Source organism: Paroedura picta, chromosome 3 (assembly GCF_049243985.1).
Source record: "Paroedura picta isolate Pp20150507F chromosome 3, Ppicta_v3.0, whole genome shotgun sequence".
Lineage (NCBI taxonomy): Eukaryota > Metazoa > Chordata > Lepidosauria > Squamata > Gekkonidae > Paroedura > Paroedura picta.
In genome coordinates this window covers 63,054,012-63,069,617 of record NC_135371.1, presented here as the reverse complement: position 1 = coordinate 63,069,617, position 15,606 = coordinate 63,054,012, and the positions used below count along the sequence as shown (strand labels likewise).

Genomic DNA, 15,606 nt, shown 5'->3' with positions numbered 1-15,606 from the left:
GTGCATTTTATAAGGGGTTTAGGGGTAATTTTATTGGAGATTTTATGTACCTCTGTAACCCGCCACAAACCTTTTAGGGAGTGGCGGGCTAGATATCTAGATGATGATGATGATGATAAAGTCCATTTGCCAAGAATGACACTGCCTTGCTAGCACAGTGAAGGCTGGATAATTTGAAATTGCTCTTAATTATTCTACCAGTATCTTTTAGGGGGACAGTGTTTGTTAAAAGGCAGGACACAAAAACACTGCAAATAAATTTGACTAAACAATTCTTTAATTGATTACCGTATAAACTCACATATAAACCGACCAGCATATAAGCCGAGGCACTTAATTTTACCACAAAATCTGGGCAAATTTATTGGATATAAGCCGTGGGTAGGAAATGCAGCAGGCTACTGGTAAATTTACAGGGTGGTCTAAATGCTTAATCCATGCTCCATCATCACAGGCTCTCCCATCCAGCCTCCCCACCTCACCACAAATACAGAAAAGTCAAGCTGCTGGTTTTTGTACCCCACTTTTCACTAACCAAAGGAGTCTCAAAGTGGCTTACAGTCGTCTTCCCTTCCTCTCTTGATGCCAGACACCCTGAAAGAACACTGACAGAACTGCTCTTTTAGAACAGCTCAGGTAGGAGAAGCAAACAGTGCCCCCCAGGCCAGCAAACCAGAACAGAACAATAGTACCCAAAGTTGGCAACCTACTACAACTAGTACAACAGCTACCAAACTGGGGGCTACAGTGCCCCCCAGAACAAAACACTGAAAGAAAGAACTGTAAAACTGAAAACTGAAAGAACTGTAAAAAGCAACTTCTAAAAGAAAAAACAAACCCAAGAAAAGGCAAACAGTGCTGCCCCTCAGATAAAAGAAGGAACACTGAAAAAACAGTAAATCCCAGAACACCCCCAAAACCCACCCCAACCCATCCCTAGAAAACAAAAGAATAGTTTGGAAGAAGTGATTAGGAAAAGAAGGGGGAAAATATCAGAATCCCTCAGTCAAACCATTGATGTCCTACAAGCTGCCAGAGTAAGTTTTCAAGATATTTGCAGAAGGCAATGGTTAGCTGGAAGCAATTAGGTAACTTGCGAAGAGCTTAGTTTTTAAGATCTTTGCAGAAGGCAAAGGTTAACTGGAGGCCACTAGCTCAAGGCAAGGGTTAACTGGAGGCCACTAGCTCACTTGCAAAGAGCTCAAGTTGCATATGCAATGCTGCGATTGGCTGGCTGGGGGCAGGCTGTTAATCAATTACCCGAATATAAACCAAGGAGGTCTTTTAAATGCCAAAAACTGTGCTGGAAAACTTGGCTTATATGCAAGTATATATGGTATATTGTTTAAATTATGTAATGCCTTAAAAGCCCATGGAAGAAGAAACGAATTGAAAAAAAATAAATATAACTGCCTCATAAAAATCAGACTGCTTTATTTATTATTAATGTTTATTAAATTGTTTCTCCGCCATCACCAAGGAGCTCAGGATGTTGCACCAATTTCTTTCATCCTCAATTTTATTTCTGCAACAACTCTGTGAGATATGTTGACTCAGCAGTGAAAGACCAAAAGTAACTTAATGAACTTCTGGGACAAGAGGGGATTTGAAGCTGAGTCTCTCTGGTCCTAATCCAATATTTGGACCAGGATTGTAGGACACCTGTCTCAATACAAGGTAACAACATAATCAGTGTAGTCTGAATATACAACATTAAGGCAATATAGAGCCAAATCAGAAGAGACTGGTGGCTATCATGAAATCACAACAGTGTAGAATATGTTGATGACCACTTACATGAGGTTCCTATTTAAGTATTTTGTTTCTTGTTTTAAATCCCATAGGAAGTTGGTCATTTGTTGAATCAGCCACACAGCAAACTAACTTTTCCCATGGCCTTCTCCAGGCAAGGTCTTCTCCCCCACCGACCCCACGAAGCTCAGGAAACACTTCACAGTCCCCCACAAGAAAGAGTTTTAGTTCTGCTCCCAGGAGTATGAAGAAACGGGTACTGGTAATTGGGGATTCCTTGCTAAGAGGTGTAGAGGCCCAAGTGTGTAGACCAGACTTGTTGTCTGGAGAGGTCTGCTGCCTACCAGGTGCACGCATCAAGGATGTGACACAACGGTTAGACAGGCTCATCAAGCCTACAGATCATTACCCCTTACTTCTCATCCATGTAGGAACAAATAATACTGCCCAGCAGAACATGGAAAATATTTTTAAAGACTTTATGGATCTGGGGGAAAAGGTAAAGGACCTGGGAGCGCAGGTTGTGTTTTCATCAGTCCTCCCTGTGAGTGGCTGAGGCATAGGAAGAGAGAGAAAAAAATATGCAAGTATATGACTGGCTACGTCAATGGTGTTCACGAGAACAATTTGGATTTCTGGATCATGGTCAACGATGTCGGTATGAGGGGCTATTATCAGGAGACGGTGTGCACCTCACAACGGATGGAAAAAGTATTTTTGGGAGAACCCTTGCACACCTGGTGAAGAGGGCTTTAAACTAGACACAAAAGGGGAGCGAGACGTAAATTCAGAACTTGGTGTGATGGCAATATCTGAACTTGAGAAGATCTCAAATCTAAAGGGAATGTTACATAAGCAGGGAACTACTAGCTTACAAGGAAGTTCAAAAAACAAAAGTATGACGCACACATATTATAGACTACGATGTCTCTATACTAATGCACAGAGTATGGGAAACAAGCAGAAGGAATGTAGTTGTAATAGAGGAAGGAGGCTATGACCTAATAGGAATCACAGAAACTTGGTGGGATAATACAATTAGAATACTAAAATTGAGGGGTACAATCTATTCAGAAGGGACAGGCAAGAAAAGAAGGGGGGAGGTGTAGCAATATATGTTAGGAATCTTTATACTTCTGAAGAAATACAGGTACCCAAGCATGAAAGTTCAATTGAGTGTATTTGGGTAAATATAAAAGGAGTAAAAAATGAGAGTGGTATTATTGTGGGTGTCTGCTATAGACCACCAAGCCAGTCAGAGGATTTAAATGAGATACTGCTAGACCAAATTACACAATTCTCAAAAAAGGGGAAAACAGTGGTCATGGGTGACTTCAATTACCCGGATATCTGTTGGAAGACCAACTCTGCTAAAAATGCAAACTCCATTAAATTCTTAACTTATCTTGCCGAAAGCTTCATTTCCCAGAAAGTAGAGAGGGGAACCAGGGGGTCTGCTATTTTAGATTTGATTCTCATCAATAGGGAAGAACTGGTAGATGAGGTGGAAGTAGTGGGCACACTTGGTAGCAGTGACCATGTGCTTATGGAATTTTCAATCGTGGGAAAGAGAAAACCTTTACGTAGCCGTACGTATAGACTGGACTTCAGGAAAGCTGATTTTCACAGACATAAAGGTATGTTGTGTAGAGCCCCGTGGTCAGAAAGACTTAAAGAGATGGGAGTCCAAGAGGGCTGGGAGTTTCTTAAAAGTGAAATACTGAAGGCTTGATCACAAACAATTCCCTTGAGAAGAAAAGATGGAAAGAGCCTAAGGAAGCCAAGTTGGTTCCATAAGCAGTTGACAAATGATTTGAGGAATTAAAAAAAGTCATTTAGGAAATGGAAGGAAGGCCTCATTACCAAGGATGAGTATAAACAAATAATCAATAATTGTAGGGGGAGTGTTAGAAAAGCTAAAGCTCAATATGAGCTTAGGCTAGCAAGAAATGCTAAACATAACAAAAAAGGCTTCTTTAGTTATATTTCAAGCAAGAAAAAGAATAGGGACACCATAGGACCCCTGTGAGGACAAGAAAGTGAAATTATAACAGATGATGAAGAGAGGGCTGAACTGCTTAACTCCTATTTCTCCTCAGTCTTCTCTTGTGAGGGAAATAGTGATCAATGTGGCAAAAATGTAACACAATACGGGGGACGGAAATGGTGGCCTAGGATCACTGTTGGAACAGTCCACAAACACCTAGTTTCTTTAAATGAAACAAAGTCTTCTGGGCCAGATGAACTGCATCCAAGGGTACTAAAAAAACTTGCAGATGTCTGTCCATTATTTTTGACACTTCTTGGAGAACAAGTGAGGTGCCAGGCAATTGGAGGCAAATTGTCCCCATCTTCAAGAAAGGGGAAAAGGAGGATCCGGGTAATTATCGACCCGTCAGGTTGACATCTGTAGCTGGCAAAATTTTGGAACAAATAATCAAACACTCGGTCCTTGAGCAGATGGAACTGAGAGCTGTGATTTCTAAGAATCAGCATGGGTTTTGCAGAACAAGTCATGTCAGACCAACCTTATCTCTTTTTTCGAGAAAGTGACTACCTTGCTGGATCAGGGGAATGCCATGGACATAGTTTATCTGGATTTCAGCAAAGCTTTTGATAAGGTTCCACATGATATGGTAAAATGCGGTATGGATCCCAATTCTGTCAGGTGGATCAATAACTGGTTGACAATTCATACCCAGAGGGTACTTGTTAATGGTTCAGCATCTTCTTGGAAAAGTGTGGCAAGTGGAGTACCGCAAGGATCTGTCCTGGGGCCTGTGCTGTTCAACATATATTTATAAATGATTTGGATGAGGGATTAGAAGGGATACTTATTAAATTTGCAGACAATACTAGCAAACACAACTGAAGACAGCAACAGAATACAGGATGATCTTGATAGGCTCAAGAAGTGGGCTAAACTGAATAAAATGAAGTTCAATAGGGACAAATGTTCTGCATTTAGGTAGGAAAAACCAAATACACCAATATAGGATGGGGGAGACTTGTCTTGGCAGTAGCATGTGCAAAAAGGATCTAGGAGTCTTAGTAGACCATACATTGAACATGAGTCAGCGGTGGGACTCAGTGGCTAAAAAGGCAAATGGGATTTAGGGCTGTATCAAACAGAGTATCGTGTCCAGATCACGGGAAGTGATGGTACCGCTTTACTCTGCTGTGGTCCGGCCTCACTTGGAGTACTGTGTTCAGTTTGGGGCACCCCAATTGAAGAGGGATGTAGACAAACTGGAATGTGTCTAGAGGACGGCAACAAAGATGGTGAGGGGTTTGGAGACCAAGACATATGAAGAAAGGTTGTGGGAGCTTGGTCTGTTTAGCCTAGAGAGGAGACGACTGAGAAGGGACCTGATAATCATCTTCAAGTATTTAAAAGGGTGCCATATGGAGGATGGAGCAGAATTGTTCTCTCTTGCCCCAGAGGGACAGACCAGAACCCAATGGGATGAAATTAATTCAAAAGAAATTCCATCTAAACATCCGGAAGAAGTTCCTCACAGTTAGAGCAGTTTCTCAGTGGAACAGGCTTCCTTGGGTGGTGGTGGGTTCTCCATCTTTGGAAATTTTTAAACAGAGGCTAGATAGCCATATGACGGAGAGGCTGATTCTGTGAAGGCAAATGGGTGGCAGGTTACAGTAGATGAGCGATTGGGATGTAAATGCCCTGCATAGTGCAAGGGGTTGGACTAGATGACTCATGTGGTCCCTTCCATTATTCTATGATTCTATGATTAATCAGATATACAGCCAGATCAAGAAAGTAAATGCAACATTCACATATTTCTACACCAACAGAAACTGACCCAGTAGAACCTTGCATAAATGTGTATATTCAACTCTGAGTTTAAATCATCATCAAATTAGCTCCAGTTATCCTCTCTTGGAGCCCTTCTGATAAGCATATGCTTCCCTGCCACTAAAACTTAAAAGCTCTATTTGCCAGTTCAACTCAGACTTGCAAATATTAAGACATTTAATATTTCACTGGGTTGCTACCACAATCACACTTCCACCTCACTGTTGTCTTAGCAGTAGGATTAATACCAAGTCCCGAACAAATTTTGTTTTGTTTTTTGAGATATACGAAACAAAGGACTGAATACAAAAGGTCTGGTGATTGGTAACAAGTCCCACCCTATATCAGTCCTGTGTGCAGAGATAGACACATTTTAGGAAATTCACAACCTGAATGTGCAGCTAGAACAGAATGACAACATTGGCCACCTTGAGTAGCTTATCTTTTGGCACAAGATAGCCCTCAGTTCAATTCTTACTGTATATGCAATTATATGTTGATTAGAATCAACAAGAAAACCATGTTTTTGGTTCTTTTTTAATGGCACCAAATTAGGAGCTTGAGGGGAAAAGTAGCTGTGAACAGATTAGTGTTACTCAGAAAAGGTGAAACATTCTTCCCATTCCTTAAACTTCTTCCCCACACATATACCAAAATTCAGCCTAGCAGTAGTGATGAGGTTATCTCTCTATTGCTGCTCATCAGGGGGAAACATGTGGGGATTCAGAGAGGTGCCCTGCAGCCAGATAACATTGGACAGCAACAGCTGAATACATCACTTCCTTCCATTAAACATTACCAAATTGTAATTTGCATATGTCATAGTCTTGCTATGCACTACTTAAGCGACTCCAAGTGTTCCAATGTAGTCTGCATTATTAGTCCTCACCATGGGCTTCCCTAGCACCCATAAATTCATAGAATCCAGAACACAATGGATACAGGCAAGGAAGTCCCTACATGTTGATATATGTATTTAAAACAGTAGATTGAAAAGAGCCTGATCATAAATAAATAATAAATAAAGCAATAAAAAAGGATTCATAAAGGCAAAATACAGCCTCCACTACTTGTACAATTATTCTCCTCTCTCTGCAGAGGTGTCTTCCCACCATCCTAGAATGTCTTGTGAATAGCCTTCATTGACCAGCCATCCATAGTATCCTGCTACCCACACCCAACCCTGCCTCGGGGTGGCCAGATTTCACACAAGGCTTATAGGGGTTCAGCAAAATATTCTTATTTATGGATTGTTTTAAAGCGACTATTTGTAGCAGCCACCCATACAGGCAAGCTATACAAAAGTTCTCTTTTATCTACAGGGAGCATAACCTCTTCAACAAGCTTTTTTTCTTTTCCTTTACCTCAGTCAACACATGCTGAATCCTCCTTCCTTAGCTGGTCATGACCCATTTGGTTGCCTTAGTTACAGGCTGGCTTCAATCTGCTATGCCTTTATTTTCTTAAAACTGCAACATTACAGCATGTGGGCACACACCCCTTTAGAAAATGCGTCACCACATACTTCCTCCATATTGTTTTTACAGAATTTCTTACTTTAAGTAATCTCTGGGGAATTGCCTGGAACACACAGCTAAATTCACACAATAAACAGCTTTTGCCTGTTTAAATGAAGATTAATTTAAGACAAGGAAGTCGCCCAGAAACAGAGAGCACAACATAATAAATAACAAGGGCTCTGATAATTCATTGTCTTTTGATTAAGTGGTTCAAGTTAAAAGATAATAAAAAAAAACAGCTTTCCATGCACTGGCTTCATATCTTTCCCCTTGCCATGACAAGACTCCCTGCTGCTTTCCACTATTCTCAATTACAATTCACGGTTAAGTGCCATCACCCCACTTTAGACCACACAGAAAGGCCCTGGAACTATTAGATTTACTTCATGCTGTTGGGTAGACTGGAGCACATTTAAAAAGTGAGAAATACCATTTCCCTAACCCGTATATTTGTTGTGCTTTTCCCTACACACAAGCTCTACTTCTATAGAAATGCATCACACATATAGCAGTGGAGTAATTTTTTAAAGATTGAAAAGACCCATTAAAACCATTAATATACCTCACATGTATCACTTTCTAAAACCCAGAGGAATCTACATGACTCTGCTCTAGCTAGAGCCTGATCCAAAACCAAAGATAACCAAATATCTTCCACTGCAAAAGTCCCTTCATATAAAATGCTATAATGTGAAGGAGGACAAGGACTATTGGTTCCCCTGATATGCTAGTTTCCCATATGCAAGAATTTGGAGAGATCCAAAATGCAGCTCCTCCTAACCTGCAGCCCGGAAAACAGTACTGTGATCTTCAGTTCACATTTTCTGGGTAGAGAATACACTGTCGCTGTGTTTTCTGCAGTGCCTATCTCATGTGAATGGTAATACATGTGGTGGTCATGGTGACAAGGGCAGTGGCAGGACGTCAAGAATGGTATAGGAGCAGAGATTCTCTTACTCCTGTATTATTTAAAACTAGTAATTAAGTCCACTGTAAAAAAAATACAGTGGGCGCTAGCCATTCCCAACCATTCTGGCAGCGCTGGTCGGGCAGCTGGGAAGGGCTGGCCCCCCCGAACTCCCCCCCTCAGGCTGAAGCCGTTCCCAGGAAGCTGGGAGTGCGATCACCACCTCTCTGAGGCAGCGATAGGGCTCCCGGGCGGCTGAGATGGGCTGTCTCCCAACCTCTCCAGGCTAAAGCCTTCCCAGGCACCGAGGAGCCGGCGATAGCACTCCCCCGCGCCTGGGAAGGCTTTTTCCTCCCCCTCCCACCCAGGGGAAAGGCCTTTCCAGGCACTGGGGAGCGTGATCGCCAGCCCGGAGAGCCGGTGATGGTGCTCCGTGACACCTGGGAAGCCTTCCCCTCCCCAGGCCAGGCTACGGGGGGCTGCGGGCCTACCTGCCCTCTCGGCGGCCAACAGAGGAATGGCCACCGTGGGGCGAAGGTTTGGCCTCGTGGGGGGTCGGGTGGGTTAGGAGGCGCTTTGCACCTCCCAACTGGTCTGTGTTGGGGCAAGAAGCCAATCAGCATTGGCACTTTGGGGCTGGACTGACAAGCGGAGGGCCCAATTGGGAGGCGCAAAACACCTCCTGATTGGGCCCTCCGCTTTGTCAGTCCAGGGGAAGGGGTCAATGGGCACCCTTCCTCATCCCGGACAGGGCCCGCCCTCAGGGCCCTTACTGCTTTATTTTATCCGCTCCACAGAAGCGGTTAAAGATTGTACTACTTGGTGACTTGCCAGGTAGTCCTAATTTAAATTTAACTTTCAGGAACTTACACATTTTCAAGGTGGAAAAAATGTAGGCCCAGCATCAGCAAACCCTACTTTTATTAACCTAGAATGTACACTCAATCTAAAATCAAATCCAGGAAAATCCAGCAGAAGAAATGGGCTTGGGTTCCTGCCTTGAGTTTCAGGCTTGATTACAAACCAAGGGCTGTATGACAGCAGCTGCTGCACAGTGACTGGAGTAAGATTGCCGGGGTGGGGTGTTAAGGTGTGGCAGGGCCCCCTGCCTCATTGACAGGCACACTGTCTTGTATAACCAATGGCACCCCACAATAGTCTAGGCTTAAGCTAAAGCCAAGACGACACTGCTAGGGTCGGCCAAGCCAGGCCAGACTCCATTTCTGCCTTAGGTTTGGAATGACAGCCTTTGCCTGACCCAGATGTGCCTTTGGACTCAAGCTCGCATCAGCTCACCCCCCCCCCCATTGTATTTCTAAGCAAGTAGACTGGCTTCCTCCTGTTTGCCTAAGGGCTCCTAGGAAAATCCTTTGTCTTGCAACGTTTTTCACACTGCCATGGGAAATCTCTTCCCCACATCCTGCCAGCTAGACCTGATGGCTCTCTTCCTCAGAGTCATTAATACCTTTATCCAAATCCATTTATGGCCATCCCCCCCACTTGGCCAGGTATTGTTCTAATCTCCGGGGACCCTGGAAACTTCCAGCACATGCTTACCTGAGCCTTGTCACGTAGCCCCCAAAATCCTATAAAAACTGTGGCTTCACACAGCCACTCTGAATGTCTTCCAACCCGGGACCTCCCACGCTGGTTCGTGCTTCTTCCTCTGACCCTCCATTCCTTGGACAGGTAACTATCAAGCCTTCTACTCTTCCTCCTCCTTCTCTATACAACTGCTTGTAGGTGTGTTAGCTATTTGTGTGTCTTTTATTTTCCTTTCAATAAAGCTTATATTACTATTTTACTATTTACATCTGTGTTTGCCTTGAGTTCCTACTGGTATAATCAACCCTGGTATATATAGGCATTTCGATCCATAAATGCTAAGTTTATGATTTAATTTAAGATTAAATTAAAACAGCTGTGCCATCATTGCCCATGTGATGATGTCACATGCATGATAATGTCTCGCAGCATTTGGGCTAATATTCCCCACAAGCTCAAAGATACGTGTTTTAGGCCACGTGTTCACGCAATTTGGGTAACGGGGGGGAGAAGAGAAATGAGGATAGGTTATGTGGGGGTGGCACTGGAACTGTGATAACGACACCCAGAAGTGATGGCAGAAGCTCCAGGAATTGCCAAACCCTCTTTGATTTTACCATAACATTTCTGACAATTCCTGAAGTTCTACTTAGAATTTCTTGGTTTTCCCCACAAGTGACATCATCACATGGGCAATGATGGCACAGCTGTTTTAATTTAATCTTAAATTAATTTTGAGTTTTAATTTTCCACAGTCACCTTTCCAAGTGGCAGCAGGGAACACCCCCATCCAAACAGGGGGCTTGCCAATCTAGATTAGACATTTTAAATTAACCCAAATTCCGTTCTACAAAAAGCAAATTCTACAGTGCAAAGAAAGAATAGGCAACTCATATTTTTACAATGAGACTCTTCTGCATAATTCTGCTTCTGTTAGGAAATCAGGATAGGATGAGGCCTAAAGCCCCAGCCCCTGACTAATGGAAACATTAATGCCTACTAGCATAGCTGGAAAGCTGGCTATCAGTCAGCAGGAAGGAAAGGAAACTCACCGCTCTAGTACAGTCTCCAAAGTCAATCTGCAAGTTACCCATTGCTTTGATAATAGCCATAATGGACTGAATGGTGTTACTGTAAACCACCGCTTTATACTGTCGGCATTCCTCTTCCGAGTATCCATCCTCATGGATAATTCTAGAGTAGAAAACAGGAAGACAATGAATATCAACCTTGCAAATATAATGCCAACATCTGCAACTGTTATGAAATCCATGCTGCATTCCCTTTTACAGATTTTTTTAAAAGAAAGCCACTAGGGATGTCCTCCTTTAATATTATCAGTATAGTATGCCAGAACAAGAAGAAGGAGGAGGAGGAGGAGGAGGAGGAGGAGAAGAAGCTTTCCACTGCTGAAATGCTGAAATCTTAAACATTAGGATTGTTAGCTACCCGTCTGAGAAACCGCAGAAACAAATAAGGATCCTCTGGCAGAATTCGGGATAACCCAGAATTTTTCTTCCAAGATAGTAAATCTCAGATCCAAGCCCTATTTTAGAACCTTGTTTAGCCTTGGATTCTAAAAGCCTCTAGTAGGATTCTGGTGATCGCTTTTCTACATCATTTTCTGCAGTAGTAATATACTGAGATTTTAGGGGAAGTGGATTGTATGAAAGGGCTCATTGCATGACAGATTCAGAAGTTACTATGCAATGCAAAACCAAACCAAACAAAAAACAAACAAAAAAAAAACAGCCCCATGAACCTATATTTTACAAAAGCCTGGTGTGTTGCTTTGTGTTGAGCCTTATCCATATTCATTTCTCTACACAGCCCAAATGATGCAATTTGGAGGTTCCATTTCCCTAGCATGACTAAGAGAGATGCTTACATTCTTTGGATTCAGAACAAAAGACAAGAACCATCCTTCGATGCTTGTCAAGAGGGGGTTGGCTTTGATTTGTTACCTCCCAATTTTATTTTAATTTATTTTTGCATCTTTAAGTCAGGTAGAAAAGGAAATATTGGCAGAGGCAGTCTCTTGTAAAGGAAAGAAAAAGGCAGTAAGAAGTGGAATTCCTTCCTCCACATGGCTCCTGCAGCCTGCTTTCCATCTGGTCACTATTCAGGAAAGTTCCCTCATCCAGTCTTTATGAGTGAACAGAAAGGGAGGAGCTAGTCAAGATTATCTGCAGGGTAGTTTACAAATCCCATAAATACAGATGTGCCCACCTACAAAAGTCAAGAAATTGAACATAAAAAGTATTTCCACAGAAGGAAGTAGTTAAGTCCATACATGCTCTTCCAGACAAGCAAAATCAATGCAATAAAACTGTGAATATGAAACGAAGGACTACAATATTTAAATATAGAAAAGAATGCTTACTTCATTTGTTTTACAATTGTGCTCTTCCCAGACTCTCCTGCACCTACAAAAAAGAAGAAGATGTAAGAAATGTGTTTCGACTCTGGCTTTTCTGCTAGATAATGGAACAGTTAACAGAGCTGTCAACTACAGAGGCATATGGCAAGAGTACAGCTCCCTTGACCCAAATGAGCAAGTGCACGCAGAATAGCCTCAAATTTGAAAATCCAGCCAGCTCACTTAACATCAAACAGCGATATCTTGAGCCTAGTTCAAACATATAAGGAACTAGCATTAGGAGCTGGACTCCAGGTTCCTTCATGCCCTGGCTCCATTCCTCTCAATAGTGCTTACAACACTATTCCTCATTACATATAATTGCTACAAATACTAGCACGCTCAAACTCACTTAACGATCCTGGTTATAGTCACAAATTTCAAATAGGTTTAGCAGTCTTTCAGACTTTATTTTAATCAGCATTCATGATAGTTGTCACACACACGCAAAAGGGATGGGTGGAACTGTGTGAAAAAGGAAAGGAAATACAACTCCTACAATCAGAGCCTGTCCCATGAAACCAGCAGTGTGTCCAAATGTGTGCCCATGAACACACTTTTACATGCCATCAAGTCAATAATGACTTATGGCAACTTTATGAAGTTTCTTCATAATGGTTTCATAATGGTTTGGAATGGTTTCTTCCAAAAACCATTCTGTCATTAGCATACTCAAGTCTTGAAAAACCACAAATAATGTTATTTTTAAAAGATGGTCAGTTTAACTCTTTAGGAAAGGAAGTTCAGCTGTGTGGGATGGGCATTACAGAAACTAACTTTGCTTTCCCTAGACTTGACGCGCAGATAGTAAACTTTATAGCTACTTCCAAAATAAAGAAAAGTACACCAAGAGGCAAACTCCAGAAATCAGGAGAGTCTCAAATCTGTGGTAGAAATCAACACACTCACAAATCTACTATTACTACTTTAGTTTTATCTGAATTCCTGGCATCCGTTCCTTAGTCAAGACTAAAAGATTTTACAAGATAGAGCTAGGTGATAATCTTGCATACCAAATCTCACCATAATCCTACTCACTGATTTCATATGTTCCAAACTAGGAACATTAAATGACTAGCTACGTCACTGGTGTAGTCCGGAAAGGTTTGGATTTCTGGATCATGGTTTATGATGTCAATATGAGGGGCTATTATCAGGAGAGGGACAGACCAGATTCAATGGGATGAAATTAATTCAAAAGAAATTTTGGGCACCCCAATTGAAGAGGGATGTTGACAAACTGGAACGTGTCTAGAGGACGGCAACAAAGATGGTGAGGGGTTTGGAGACCAAGACATATGAAGAAAGGCTGGGGGAGCTTGGTCTGTTTAGCCTGGAGAGGAGACAACTGAGAGGGGATCTGATAACCATCTTCAAGTATTTAAAAGGGTGCCATATGGAGGATGGAGCAGAATTGTTCTCTCTTGTCCCAGAGGGACGGACCAGAATGAATGGGATGAAATTAATTCAACAGAAATTCTGTCTAAACATTTGGAAGAAGTTCCTGACAGTTAGAGCGGTTTCTCAGTGGAACAGGCTTCCTCCGGAGGTGGTGGGTTCTCCATCTTTGGAAATTTTAAAAAAGAGTCTGGATAGCCATCTGACGGAGAGGCTGATTCTGTGAAGATTCAAGTGGGTGGCCGGTGACAGTGGATGAGCGATAGGGTTGTGAATGTCCTGCATAGTGCAGGGGATTGGGACTAGTGACCCAGGAGATCACTTCCAATTCTATGATTCTAAATGTGATAAGGAAACTCTGTGGAAAACACAGAAAATTCACCCATGACCTTTTTTGCCAACAGCAAACAGAAAGATCAACTCCATGGAGGACTGCCCCAGCACTGTAATAGCTATATCTCACATTCAACAGAATTACAGGCTGCAGAAAAGCAGGGTCTGAGCACACAGGTATAGATAAGAACCAAAGCCTCATAGAAAGCAACTCAGTGAACTTACTACAGCAAGAAAGTGAAGCAATGCTTTTCTCCACCTCTAGAAACTGGAAAGGGACAAAAACCATGTTTTTCAAAAGAAAGAAGATACCATGTGGGACAGCACTAGCAAGATGAACAATTCTAAAATAAACATGGTAAATAAAATACAAGCTTGCAAGCAGCCATCAGCAAGGGTCCTGCGAGTGTGGAAACTGCAGGAAGATCTAAATAAGGAATACTTAGACCTTTTACCTGTAAATGGTAAACAAGCAACTGAACAAGAGACATAGGGGCTGAAGCCTGGCCTGATAAATAAAAATCAGTATTTGCCATGAAAGTCCTTTGAAATAAAAAAAAGTGAAAAAAGGGACTAAAATAAAATTGTTGTTAGAAGAAATGATGTGCTGTAAAATTCTGATGCACCCTGGGTATATGTTGTTGAGTGTAATGGAGTGTAAATCACACTCATGCCACCACAATCACCATAAAATTCCCCTGGTAACATCTGGTCACACAAAGAGTACCACTACACTACACACTCCCACCCCAGCGGCCTAGCACTTGTTGTATTCCTGGTTGCAATGGGCTTTGCCCCTAGAAGTTAAATGAACTGCATAAAGAGATTGTCTTCCATTATGAATCTATCAATTTACTCAATAAAGCTGCAAAAATAATCACCTTGCCAAAGAGCCCAAATGTATATTAATCTCTATAATCTGCTACCTATTCAAATTCTCTTGATGACAAGTCCCTTAGTAAAGGACTAAGTGTTTATCTATGCAGTTTATGCCTACAGACGTAATGTAATGGCATATTTGTATGCCCCAAAAGCTTATTTTCCAGTATCTCTTCTTTTACAAAGTCTAGCTGTCACCACTGGAGGAGGAAGGGCAGAAATCGGATACATCTACAACTATGTAGCAAGCAAGAAGCAGTTCCGGAGTTCATTATAAAAAAAAGATTTGAAAATGTCATTCTTGATCTGTACATTTCTTACACAATACAAACCTGCAACTGTGTACAGCGGACATACCATTTGACGCAATGCTTGTCCAGGTAATATCTGAGCCGTAGTATATGGCATTTCTAAAACTGTGAGTATTTGCATTTCCTCAAAATTACCTAGCTACTACTGAAATGGAGTAGGATCTAAATTTTAATTTCAATGTTAGGCAAGTTTCAGAAGATCCAAAGAAAAAAACTTTGCTTTTATATAATAAGTGTTCACAATTTTAAGATAAACCACTTTTAGATGCAGCAAACATAAGGATAGCTACAGCAGAAGCTCAACAGCAAATCAGAACTTCAACTGGGTATTTAAATATACAATACTGTTAATGATCCATGAACTCCTCTTAGCAAATATTCATTTCTGCTGCCTCACTTAATCAAAACACTACATCACTCTACTCACAGTAAAGAAAACTCACTTTATAAAACTCACTTTATTAATTGTCCCTGCTTCCATAGATGACCATGTCCCTGAAAATGCAACTCTAACAATCCTATGTAGTTATTTCAGTCGAAACACATTAAAATCAGTGGACTTACACTATGTTATGTGCCACGCCTGGCCCATGCCAGCTAAGCCTGGAGTTGAACTAGCCTTCCCAAGGCCTTGTGTAACAACCCATACTCCCAGTCCTTGCTTTGCACTTCAGAGAGACCTCTATAGGGCAGGACACTCTTATCTCAGTTCTTTCCAGTATGCA

The 15,606-nt window shown here is 41.9% G+C and overlaps 1 protein-coding gene across 1 annotated transcript in view; it reads right to left on the bottom strand.

The window, feature by feature from the left end:
• Positions 1 to 15,606, bottom strand: part of GNAI2 (G protein subunit alpha i2) — a 165,583-nt gene that overhangs the window by 43,386 nt on the left and 106,591 nt on the right. The window contains exons 2-3 of the mRNA XM_077326018.1: positions 11,925 to 11,967; positions 10,594 to 10,735 (exon numbers count right to left, since the gene is read on the bottom strand). Of these exons, the coding sequence (XP_077182133.1) occupies positions 10,594 to 10,735; positions 11,925 to 11,967 (185 nt within the window). The remainder of the gene's footprint in view (positions 1 to 10,593; positions 10,736 to 11,924; positions 11,968 to 15,606) is intronic.